At 37.9% G+C, this 12690-nt stretch overlaps 1 protein-coding gene across 5 annotated transcripts in view; it reads left to right on the forward strand.

Annotated features, from left to right (window-relative positions):
• Positions 1-1258: 1258 nt before the first annotated feature.
• Positions 1259-12690, forward strand: part of LOC126298403 (cysteine protease ATG4C) — a 73819-nt gene continuing 62387 nt past the window's right edge. The window contains exons 1-2 of one of the 5 annotated variants that reach the window (XM_049989717.1): positions 1658-1747; positions 8131-8348. Coding sequence is in view for 1 of the 5 variants with exons in the window: in XM_049989715.1 (XP_049845672.1) it covers positions 1579-1747 (169 nt within the window). In the remaining 4 variants the exon portion in view is untranslated. Of the gene's footprint in view, positions 1748-2072; positions 2162-6813; positions 7013-8130; positions 8349-12690 lie in introns of those variants that run through there. The other 4 variants (XM_049989716.1, XM_049989718.1, XM_049989715.1 and 1 more) reach the window with 4 other exon arrangements.

A 12690-nucleotide genomic window follows, 5' to 3' on the forward strand; every position in this document is an offset into this window, starting at 1 on the left:
ATTACACGATGAGTACTAGGGACAAGAGGACTTGTTTGTGTAATAACGTGTGTTAAAGAGACAATGCTACGTAATTCTTTCTCCCTTGTTTAGTTTCCGAACTGCAAAAACTGAAATAATTAATTGTAAGATTAATCACTTATGTAAAAACTATTTAATGTAAAAGAAATATTGGTGTATCCCTAACTAATTACCAAAAATAATTACGATTAACAGATGAATAGCCCATATGTAGTGTCAGCACCTGATTTTTACCTTACTCTTCTTATACCACCATACAACAAAAATCTAAAACTGGATTGTACACACACATCCACGACAGCTACCTACAGTCAATAGATACACTCAGTATACAACTCATTCACAGCATCAGGAAATCCTTTCCATTTATGCAGCTGAATCTACCTTTTCAGTCTCCAGCTAACAATGCCACATGGTTCTTTCTTCCTTGTAGCAGTTTCCGAATACTTGTTACCAAGTGAGAGACCGCAGTGGTTAAGACACTGAGCTCACATTCAAAAGACAGTGTTTCTTATTCCCATTCAGTCGTACAGATTTACATTTTCTGTGGTCAAAGCAAATATCGAGATGCTTCCATTAATCAGGACAAGGGCCACTTCCTACCCCAATACGAGCTTTTGCTCTATTCCTAATTACTTTATCGTCGACGGGACGTTAAACTCCAACCGTCCTTCCTCATCACAATGTATCGAGCGAGGTGGCGCAGTGGTTAGCACACTGGTCCCGCATTCGTTAGGACGACGGTTCAATTCCGCGTCCGGCCATCCGGATTTAGGTTTTCCGTGATTTCCCTAAATCGCTTCAGTCAAATGCCTGGATGGTTCCTTTGAAAGGGCATGGCCGATTTCCTTCCCCATCTTTCCCTAATCCGATGACCTCACAATTTGGTCTCTTGACCCAAATCAACCCAACCCAACACCTCACTACAATACTAGTAGGACAAAAACGAGTGAGGCTCTAAAGTTAAATTTTATTTGACACAGAATGCTTGATTTTGATTATTACTCTGTTTCACATAGTAAATAAATTCTTCTACATTTGTTATTAGCAGTGTATTTTCTTATTAGCAAATGATTTGTTTCTTAAGGAAGCTGTGAGATTAAAAATGTCTGGTATGCAAATACCTTTTATTTGCACTATATGTCAAGAATTGCATTTCATTTTGCTCCAAACTTCATAAAATTTTATTATTCAGCCCCAAAGATGGAATTATGACTACTGTACCCTTGGCTGATTCTTTTATTTTACTGAGGCGAGAGACTCGTCACAGTCGGTCGTAGATGCGTGCGCCTTCGAATCAATAAAATCGTTTATGTTTGTAAAAGAGGCGCCTCTTGGAATTCAACATCTTTGCCAAATTAAGTTCTTTGCAAATCTCATTAGTTTTGTTTATGTAGGAAGGGCGTGTTGTGGTAGGCTGGAAATGTCATTGAAGACAGTGGGCAATATTGTGTCAATATGCTGCTGTTGAATTTCACAAAAAAGAGAAATTCTCAATTCAGATACATAATGGAGTTGCTGTTCCTATTTTTGATGCCGTTGTAATTTATTGTAATTATGAATACGGATTATTTCACGAGAAGTAAACGTTTGTTGTCTGGTATTAGGGAGGATGGACGGATTACGTTTCCGCAGGCGAGAGGTGCCGAGGAAGACAATGAGCTGGCAGAAGGTGAAGGCAAAGTTAAAACAAAGTTGCTTGCTATGTGGTACAACATGAAATATGGTAAGATGCAGTTACATTTATTTACGTCTGTACTTCCATAAATGAGTTTTTGTCAGAAGATGTATTGTAGAAACGAATTGTTAACTTTTTAACCATTGATATATGCCGGTAAGCTGAGGAGGAAACGTTAATTGCAGAATGAGGATAGACTAACAGACATTGGTACAGTTAGGTGATTCTTCCTTATGTTTTCGTAAAGTTGCTTCTACTACAGAACTGACGAAGTAAAACAGCTATTGCGTACTGTGACTTGCTTGTGCCCACTGGTTAAAGCTCGATACTGGTATTCGTGAAGAGCGATGTCGACATCTCTGTCTGGCTAGACTGGTTTAGATTTGTGTATTCCGATGATATGATTACCGGGACGGTTCCTGCAACAATGGCGTAATGTAGTTCTTCCTCCAGCCTTGTCCAGTCCGTACTAATCTCATAATTAATTCTTCGATATGTATTTTAATGCCTTCAGACATTATTAGATGTTTGGGAGCTAAGATTATGTATGGTGTTGATTGCCTTGCAGTTTTCTGTTCTTTTTTGTATGTGTCGTGTGGTTGCATATGGGTAATACAGTGTCACTCCAACGCAGAAAAGTAACGTTTTCAACCTAACAATCTTGGATTTCTTTCAAATTTGGTGCGTCCAATCATCTAGGATAAGAGATGGAAAACTATCAGTATGTTGAGATGTATAGCAATTGTGAAGAAAGTTACAGGTGTGCAAAGTTTGGAACTTGTGTGAAATTTGCATGCGTATGCCTCAACATAAATGTCTAGAACCCTGGTTCCAATTGAGATACAGCAGTGGAACTTGTATAATTGAAAAGCTAATGAGTAATGCTTTAAATTGATATGCAACATGGCGGGATTCTAAGAATTTGTCACATTCAAAGTCATTGACCTTTACGTTTGACCTTGAATGTCGCAAAACACTCCACTGTCGTTTTTTTTTTTTTTTTTTTTTTTTTTTTGTTTTTAAGCATATTATGTTGCTCAAATATGGTACTACAAACGTGGTAAAATCTAAGTGGCACACCAAATGCACCGTGCCCAAAAATTTATTTTCTAAGTAACAATGCCCTATCAAAATGCAGATGATAGCACAAATTTAAAAAATACAGTTCATAATTAATTTTACCAAAAGTATGGTTTAAATTCTAGTAGCATTATGAACCGTTTATAGTGTAGTGTCAATGAAAGGGCGATAAAAAGTGGTTGCATCTCATTTCACAAGTCTCCAATTAAATGGTTAATGGCAAAAAACAAACTGCCTTTCATTTAGTTGCAAAGACCGAACATACGTTCATGTATCTATAAGTGGGTGATGTTCACCAAATCTGTTGCAGAGTGTGGGAGAGTAACAGTGAATGAATGCCCTTCCAGTTGGTGTCACTGGATCAAGTATTGTGAGAATGTCACATCTGACAACATAATTTTGATTGTTATGGCAGGAAACAGAAATCATGGAGGTGGTCCATGTGGATCCAAGAAGCTGGCCCATACTTCATCTGTTTCTTCATAAGTTTGTTTTCTTTGCACCTCTGAAACTACCACCATGGTGACAAAATGTGGTTTTGATGAGGTTGCTTGATGCTGACACGTATGGCTAATATCTTTACAGCCCCTGCAACACCACCACAAGGTCCTTTACCATTAAAAAAAAAAAATAATCAAAATGTTCCTGATAGTGGGACAGATTCTTGAAATTTTTTGTTTCTGTATTGGCAGCACATCCATCAAAAAGTAATAAACGTGCTTTCATGTTGGAAAATGACATTTTAAGAAATTGATGAGATTGTTGTGTAAAGAGCACATACACACTTTTTATTATGCTGAAGGGAACCAAATATTTCCACATATGACATGTGGTATATTTCATTATTATTTATGTCTCTGTAGTAAGCTACAAGTGGGTGAATTGTAACCTGTGGCTTATTCCTAAGAAATCCCTGCACTTCATCCTGATTGATGGAGTAATTCTCTGCAAAATCACAAACAACTAGATATTTATTTGCTCTGAGTTGTTCTTCAGTGATTTTAAAGAACTGTGACTGCTGCTGGGTGATACATGAGTGTGGTAGCAGCTGTTGTAAATTCAATGCAAATACTTCAACAAAACAATCTTTTGATTTTGTTATAGTCTCTACAACTTCATATTTTTGTCAATGCAATTCATACTAAACAATTCAAATGCTTATTTGGTTAGTCTTGAGAAACTTGGGCAATAGGGACATGAACCTAATAAACATGGTGGTAGTGCAGAATTGCCTGTAATTAAATGCTACACAGTGCTTTTGTGATAGTAATGTGTTTTCCTCACATATCATTAGTTCTTGCTATTTACACTCTTCATCCATTAACTGAAAATTTTGGTGTGACATACACAAAGAAATAGCATGGGTCCCGTTGGCATAGGCAAGAAACAGTACCTTGCAGCAAATAACAAAATTTTGAGAAGCCAGTATTTTCTTCTTGGCATCATTTGGCTCATATTGTGATCACAGTAAAGATCATGTACATGTTGAAATATATCTCTTCTCCCCCCCCCCCCCTCCCGCATCCTCCCTCCACCCCCCCTGATTCCTCCCTCCACTCCCCCCTATCTGGCTTTGGCTTTGCAAATATATGTCCTGTATTGGATATAGGTCTGCCTTTTATTTGAAACACTGTTTCATCTTGTTACTCAAACACGTTTCGATAAGGAAGCGCCCGATTCCACCCGTCTGCTTTGACGCCATGACATAAGGGTGTTTTGGTGTGTGAAGACATGGCACAAAGTTTATAAGTTGGTTGTGTTTGTAGATGTTGTTGTGTTTGATGGCGCCCTCTGTGTGTGTCTGGTTTCTCTCTTTTTTTTTTCCCCCTCCTCGAGTTGTAATGTTTTGTGTATTGAATATGTTTTAATTTATGTAGGGATGTTTCGCTTTTGACCTTTTGAGGAGTTGTGGTTTTGTTTTTATTTTTTGTAGGTGTTGGAGTTTTCGTATCATTAGTTATGGTTGACCCATATAGGTCAAGGGAAGTGTCAGATTCCTGTAGATTTTCTAATTGTTTTTTTGTCATTTTGTGTATTTTGGGATCATGGTGTTTTTTTACTATTATATTTACATTGCCCCCTCACTAAACCCTCCAATTTCCCGTGACTGTTCCGTTAGTTAGATTGTATTTTTGAAGGGAGATGTTATTGTCTTACTTATATGTAGTTTTGGGTTTGTTGCCGTGTGTATGTACCGACATCATATGGGGCCATATTGGAGACGCTCAGAATACCCGTTTCTGCCATATTGATGACTTCATGGGTCAAAGCAGACGGGTGGAGTCTGACACTTCCGTAATCCTGTGCCAGCGTCAGTGGGTTTTGTTTATTGAAAACGTGGTTTTACATTATGTGGTTTTGCAGGACAATCTATATAGTGTCCTGCACTGATAGCTTGTCATGTTTTGTTGTGACTGATCCCTCTTCTTTTGCGTTCTGAGGGCACTGCACACAAGATACGTTAATGTATGTGTTTGCAGTGCCCTCAGAATGCAAAAGGAGTATCATTCACAACAAAACATGACAAGCTATCAGTGCAGGACACCATACAGATAGCTCTGCAAAGCCATATAGTGTAAAATAACGTTTTAGATAAACAAAACCCACCGAGGATGACACAGACATGTCAAAACATGTTTGGGTAACAAGGAAAAGTGTTTTTGCATAAAAGGCAGACCTGTATCCAATAATTTAACTGCAAACACAGAAAGAAAGGCAAGAGCTGCAGATCTTAAAGATGAATATGACATCCTGCTGCTCACTGTTTTGCTCTTTGTACCATGTAATCCAAAGTGGAAAATCCTTTTGTGGTTTTCCTTATACCCCAGGTCTTTGGAAGTACTGTCAAAATTTGTATGTTGTTACATGTACGTTCTGTATTGTGAAACTTAATCTTTCAGTTGGGCTATGATTTCTCTTTATCCATTTTTTTACACTCTTATTTTTTACAATTGTAGCACATAAGTATGCCCCCAACACTGAGGCAATCTTTTTCAACTTTTACTTTGGGCGCTTTTTCTCACAATGAAACCTCTTCTTCTTCACTGGAGATTCAACTAAAAACTGGAAGTTAATATTTAAAGAATCCAGATGTGTTGCTCTTTCATCTTCACTTAACATCTTATCTGGAAGTACCTAGCACAGCTGAGGCAGCACATGTAGAGATTGATAGGTTTTGTGATACTTGATTTCTACATTTCCTGCAAATTTTTCCACTTAGCAATACATTTACCATCCACTGCCGAATGTTCCTCAGAATCTTCTGTACTCTTGTGTGCTCTTCTTCTCTAAATGGATTGCAGTGGGATAAATTTGAAATGAAACCCATTTTTTTAGGAACCACTAATAAATACATGCTTCACAGCATGTGTACACAGCAGTTTGCGTAAACAGGCCACACCTATGAAACAGACTAATAATGACTGGTTAAAGTAAAAGCCTCTCTGATTGACTGTTCACAATAAGAAATTTTCAGAATAATGGTGACTCCTATTGTCTGCTGTTCCGGAAAAGCTGTGAGATGAAATAAATTTTTGGGCATGATGCATTTGGTGAGCCATCTAGATATTTCCTGTTTTATAGTAGCATATTGGACCAATACTTTTTTTTCTTTCATAAAAATTAAAAGTGGGATCTTTTGAGATATTCATGGTCAAAGATTAAGGCCAATGACCTTGAATGTGAAAATTCATAGAAACCTACCATGTTGCAAGTTAGTGTATAGCTCTACTCATTAGCTCATCATTACTGTATCTGGATTACATCCAGAGTTATAGCCAATTATGTTGCGACAGATGCATTTAAATTTCACACAATGTGCAAACCTGCAACTCTCTTCACAGCTGTCATAAACCTCTGAAAATTGGAAGTTTTTATCTCTTACTGGGGAATAATGACATCAGATGTTAAGTCCCATAGTGCTTAGAGCCATTTGAACCATAATATCTTACCTGGATCATTTGCCTGTAAGGTCACTTACCTTGTCTGGAGAGAGAGAGAGAGAGAGAGTGGGGGGGGGGGGGTTGAATTGATGTTAATCTAGAATCCGTTATTGTGCAACTCTTGGTTAATTTCGTGCAGCTTAAGTCATTATGAATTATCTAAGGAACTTTCAAGATTCCTGTTTCATTGAGTGATGGTACACAGTGATGGTCACACTGGGAGGACTATAGTCCAGATTGCAGTACAGCTATCTTGTCTGCTCATCACTTGTTTATGTGACCATATCAGAAGGTAGTATTACCTTTTTTATGAATTGTGAAATAATATTCCTAGAAATGTGTCTGACACCGTTTCCAGGTTAATATGATGATGTCCCACCTTGACATCGTGGTTGTGGCGACCTCCAAAAAGGCATGCATAGACTTTTATTTGTGGGTGTAGAGATATCAGGCCCCACCTCCCTTACTGGCCTATGGCTGTTGTACTTATGCTTTATGTTCGTACATAGTATTTGATCACTGATTGAATACTGAACTTTCTTTGGGTTCATAGAACCTATAGATATTTAATGTCAGAAGTGTCCCATGTGGTGATGATGTTGCATCATATGTTCACAAATAGAAAGAGAACAGAACACTGGTATTTTGTCTGTATTATTCTTTGGTGTAGGTTGTGGTGAGAGACTAATCGGTATTGTAGCTTGAAGTCAACATTAGGTTGGAAGGCGACAGGACAGTTTGATTGTTAGCTGCCAAAGCAGTGTCTAAGGGTTCAATTAATCCCCGTTTCCTCTATTGAGAAGCCATAGATAGTGCCTGTGATCAACAAGAGAGTGATTAATTACTAATCCTAACACAAACTGGTAGAGTCCAACACAAAAGATGAAATGTGATTCAGCACTGGCTGCCTTAGTACTGATGCACACCGTACTTTTTGATTACTGTGTTGACAGTGGCCATACGCAAAACATTACTGACTTCACTTCTATCAATTCCGAACTTGGAGCTACATATTTATTATAGGATTAGGTGCATAAATGTGTGTTATTTAAAGTGTGCGTCTCCCATTCATGATGATGCATTGTAACAAACAGAACATAGCCTGCTGCTATATGTTATTTGATTCACCATATTGTACAGAGGTTAACCATATGATTAACGGACAGGTGCTCATGAGATCTTAGATATTCATATAAATTGTACTTGTATATTATGTATTACATATAAGAGACTTCAAATTAATATTAATTACTCTCTTCTAAGGAGATATCAGAGATAAAGATTCATGGCTCTTAATTTGCCTCATTGTTTATACTGTGTGCACTTTTTTTACTGTTCATTAAATTGTATGGTGAAATTTGGAACTTACTTAAGAGCTTTGGATTAGTTAGTGCCCATTCCTGTTCTCAGTTCCAGCACTGAAAATAAGGATGTGTGTGTCAGTCAACATAAACCTCTTATGGCAACAGTGTCATCGCTGAAGAGTGTGAACTGCTCATGATTGTAGATGATGGTGTTGAATTGTAGCTCCATTTGTTGATACCTCACAAATCCACTGCCTTTTTACACATTGGTGACTGTTGATTAGAAAGGCAGTGGCAGCGTGAGGGATACAAGAAAATACTGTGGTAAGTGGTTAAGTTACTTTTAGAAAAGAACCAATGTCATCAGCATCATTTGCTGATGGAGAGCTGTGATAAGTTCCACTTCATGAGTGTGTGATAGTGGACAAGCACCCCATCCTTGAAATCTTAACAGATTGATCTGTAGCTTAGCTCAAGTCTATGTTATGTTGGAAGATGATGATTTGGTTGTGAATTGGTGATGCCAACAAATATGAATGTGAAATAAAATTGTGGTAAAACACTGATCTTTAATATAGCCTGATGTCTATGTTCATGCCATATTGAATGTAAAGGAGGTCCACTATGTTATTTTTAACACTGATATTGCTGACTGAAATCTGGCTCTCACATTAAACTAAATTACACGGTAAAGGGCTAAAGCATACTTACGGTGTTCCACGGTTCTTCCATAGTGTGCCTCATCCTCTTATTAATCTGACACAGCACTCAATGATTGTTTTGTCGTTTCTCATATGAAGAATCCATTATGTGTCAGCCATTTATAGGATGATGACGTGACTTTTTAGGTAAAAAATTTCTGAAAAAACCAAAATGCAGACTTCTAGAACCAAGAGTTCTGTGAAGTCATCCATAATTTGGAAAAATATGTTGCATTAAAGGATGAATGTGTAAAGGAATACTGCTGTTGTGCACAATAGTTCATAGCCTTCTGAATTTATACTATAATGTCCCTCTGAGTATCTTCAAATGCTTCAGATTGTTTTCATTCTGATAGTAACTTCCTGTCTTATACGGCAATTTACATTTAAAAATATACTTCTTGTGTTGTTGGAAAAAAACGTTTGAGAATCTTGAAAAAAAATCTCCTTAGAGAATTTCAGGTAGCAGTTTTCAAAGGAATCGGCCCCTCACATGGGGATCCTGAAGGGAATGTTTGACTAATAACAGCTGTCATGTAGATGTGTAAGATGTCATTGTAATGTTGCTACGTCTGTGGATGAGAAAGTGGAGATAATATATGTTACACAGAAAATGTTATTTTACAGGCATGTTACACTATTTTGCAGAGCGTAGACATAAATATCTAAATTGCAAATGGATCATTTCTCATAATGTATTTTCTCCACTCGGCTATTTGATCTTGTGTTGTTATTAGTTTTTTGCTGTACTTTAAATTCACCACAAAGCACAACTTCAAAACAAAACTTTCAGGTTCACTTGACCCTTCTTTATTGACTTTTATGCTGTGTCGAAATGTTTACAAATGACAATACTGGTATATTAATAATTTTACTTATGGACCGTCTGACAGCAACTGAATAAAACACAATTTTAGTGCCATACGCGTTTCACCTTTATTTTCTGCAAGGCATCATCAGTGGCCTGGAATATGTACAGAAAATAAAGACGAAACCCATATGGCACTAAAATTGTGTTTTATTCAGTTGCTGTCAGACGGTCCATAAGTAAAAATTATCAATATACCGTAATATTACACACAACTGAGGAAGACAGGACTATAAAAGTTGAAGATGACAATACTGGTATTCAAAATTGCTGAAAAGGATTCCCAATTTTATTTTTTTCCAATGATTTTTGCCCCTCTCCCTCTTCCCCCCATCCTTAGAAGGTGATATCATCGTAGTTTTTGTAACTCTCAAGTAATGCAATGTCTAGAAATGACACTATCTTTCCTTCGTGAAAATGTTTTCCTGCGTTCCCTTGTGGCTCTTCTGCAGTTGTCATAAACTGTGAAATTTAAATAGAACTTTTCCCTTCTTAAATAAGACTTTCATTTCTGCACTTTCCTTAAACATCAACGGTTATCATTCTTTGACTGATTTCTTGAAGCTTTCAGCTGACATTCTCTTTATTTCCTGTATGATTGTGCAATTTCGGCCTTACGCCATTTGCAAGTATTTTATCGATGATTTTTTTAGTAACAGATTATGTCGTATACATCATTGCTCCTATGATATCGTACAGGAAATAAAGAGAATGGCAGCTGAAGGCTTCAAGAAGTCATTCAAAAAATTCATTGCAGCTGCGGACCCTATCGCATTGAAAAAATGTTATCGTTCTGTCTGTGCCGACTGCTGTATTCTGCTTTTCGTAAAGGCACAGTGCTAAAATAGCTTTCCAGGTGCACCTGCTTGTCCTTAAACCAAGCTGGTCCTTTCCTAACATACTTTCAATTTTACCATTCATTCTTCAGTAAAATCTACTTACAAATATTTTTGGTGGCTGTGGTACTAAACTGATTGTGTGTTAATTTTCACATCCATCCTCTTTCAATTTCTTTGGAAATATGTAGAGTTTGCGCAAAGGTTTTTGAATTTCAGACAGAAGCCTGAATCTCCATGTCCTCTTCTTGCACCTTAGCCAAATTTGTTCTGCATCACTATTAAGTTTTTATAAGTATTGTTTCCATCTCTTCACTGTCTTTGCTGCTTCCATTACTCACTTGCCTTTTCCATGGGTTCTACAAAGTGACTGTTTCTGGGTGGTATGCAGCGTCTGTATTACCATGTTTTTATTCTGCCTGTTATGTGTGGCTTTGTTTTACTGCCCTTTTCAACCCTAATACTCCATTTGCTGCATTTATTATTCTTCATCTAACACTATTCCTCTAGTTTACCACATTGTGTAACTCCTCAAAGTGTCATTATTTCTTTTGTTGCATTTCGTTCCAGGACATCTGAGTTTTTAACTTCTTCCACTGAGCAAGGTGACAATGTAGTTAAGGCAATGGACTCTAATTTGGGAGGACAATAATTCACAGATCATTTTTCAGCCATCCAGATTTAGGTTCCCTAAATTGCTGCAGGCAAATGCCAGGATGGTTGTTTCGAAAAGCAGGCAGCATGGTTTCCTTGGATACTATCCAGATCCAAGCTTGTACCTCATCTCTAATCACTCCAGTGTTGACAGGATGTTAAACGTTAAGCCTTTTTAACTTCTTTGCTTCCAAGTGGTATTTCTTTGGTATGAAGTTATGTTCACTATCAAGTCAGCGCCCAGATAACTCTTGCAGACTTTAACTTGATTCTTCACTATTTGTTTTCTCACAAAAAAGAAAAAAGATAAAAAATAGTAACTCTCGATACCTTTTCTGATCATCTGATATCTTTTATGTGTACCACCACCTCAAGTGATACTTGTAAAGTACCAGGTAGTTATAATTAAACTGGTGGTGTTCCAGATGTTGCAGTACAGGCTATATACATCATAGGCAACAAAACATCGTAGGTATGTTCATTAATTGGTGCACTCACAGATTTTACTGAGAAAAGCAGTTGTTCCACTTTCAGTCACCACATGGAAATGTGCCGCAAGCAATCAGAATATGGTGTGGGTGCAGGAAAAGGGGAGGGAGAATCACACATGACAGTGATGGTGGTGGCACGTTTATTAGAATATATTAACAAGTTACAACACATGTTCAGTATGGTTTCACGAGTCAGCAACATGCTGCTTCCATAACAATGGCATGGTGGACAGTTGCTTGCAGTGTATCCAGTGTAATTGGAGTGAGATGTTGCCATATGCTATTCTTCAGATCAGGAAGAATCCATAACATCTGTAATAGGCACAACCTTTCAGATATCCTCACAACCAGAAGTCACGTGTATTTAGGATGGGTCATCAGGAAGACCAAATATCTTGAAAGTGCCTAGAAATAATTTGTTACCAAAGGTTTGTTGAAGCAAATCTTTCACTTGGCAAGTGACATGTGGTGTCACCCCATCTTGCTTGAAAATAGTCATGAGGACACAGCTGTGGTCTTGCAAAGCTGGAATCATGTTTTGCACAGGGAGGTCCTTTGAACTTGCAGATGGCACAGTACACTTAACAGGCTCATGTGACATCCGTGAAGAAAAAAGGACCGAGAATTAAGGATCTTGTGAAACCACACCACCTAACCATACAGTCACATAAGCTGAGTGCAGTAGGTATTCCGGCACAATGCGGCAAAGTAGAACCCCATATGTGGCAGTTCTGTGCATTCACGGCAGCGAGCAGAGTAAAATGGGCCTCGTTGGTCCAAAGAATATTCCTGGTCACATGTCATCCATTTCTGTGTGTGCTCAAAAACTAAGGCCAAGGCCAAAGTCACAACTTTGTAGCCTATCTTGGGGCTTTCTTTGTTGCACCTTTTGAATCTTGTATGGATGCCAGTGTAAAATGTGCCCAAAATCCTTTTAACTGTTGACTAGAGGAGAGAGAATTCCTGTGACACATCTCAAGCACTGGTTGCAGAATTTGAAGCTTATGCTGAACGGTCACTATAGCTACAGCAACTTCTCGACCAGCTGCCATGGGAATGGGCCACCTCCTCCTTGCTGCACCATCTAATTCAACTGTTTCTTCAAATTTCTTGATT

The sequence above is a fragment of the Schistocerca gregaria genome, chromosome X (genome assembly GCF_023897955.1).
Source record: "Schistocerca gregaria isolate iqSchGreg1 chromosome X, iqSchGreg1.2, whole genome shotgun sequence".
Lineage (NCBI taxonomy): Eukaryota > Metazoa > Arthropoda > Insecta > Orthoptera > Acrididae > Schistocerca > Schistocerca gregaria.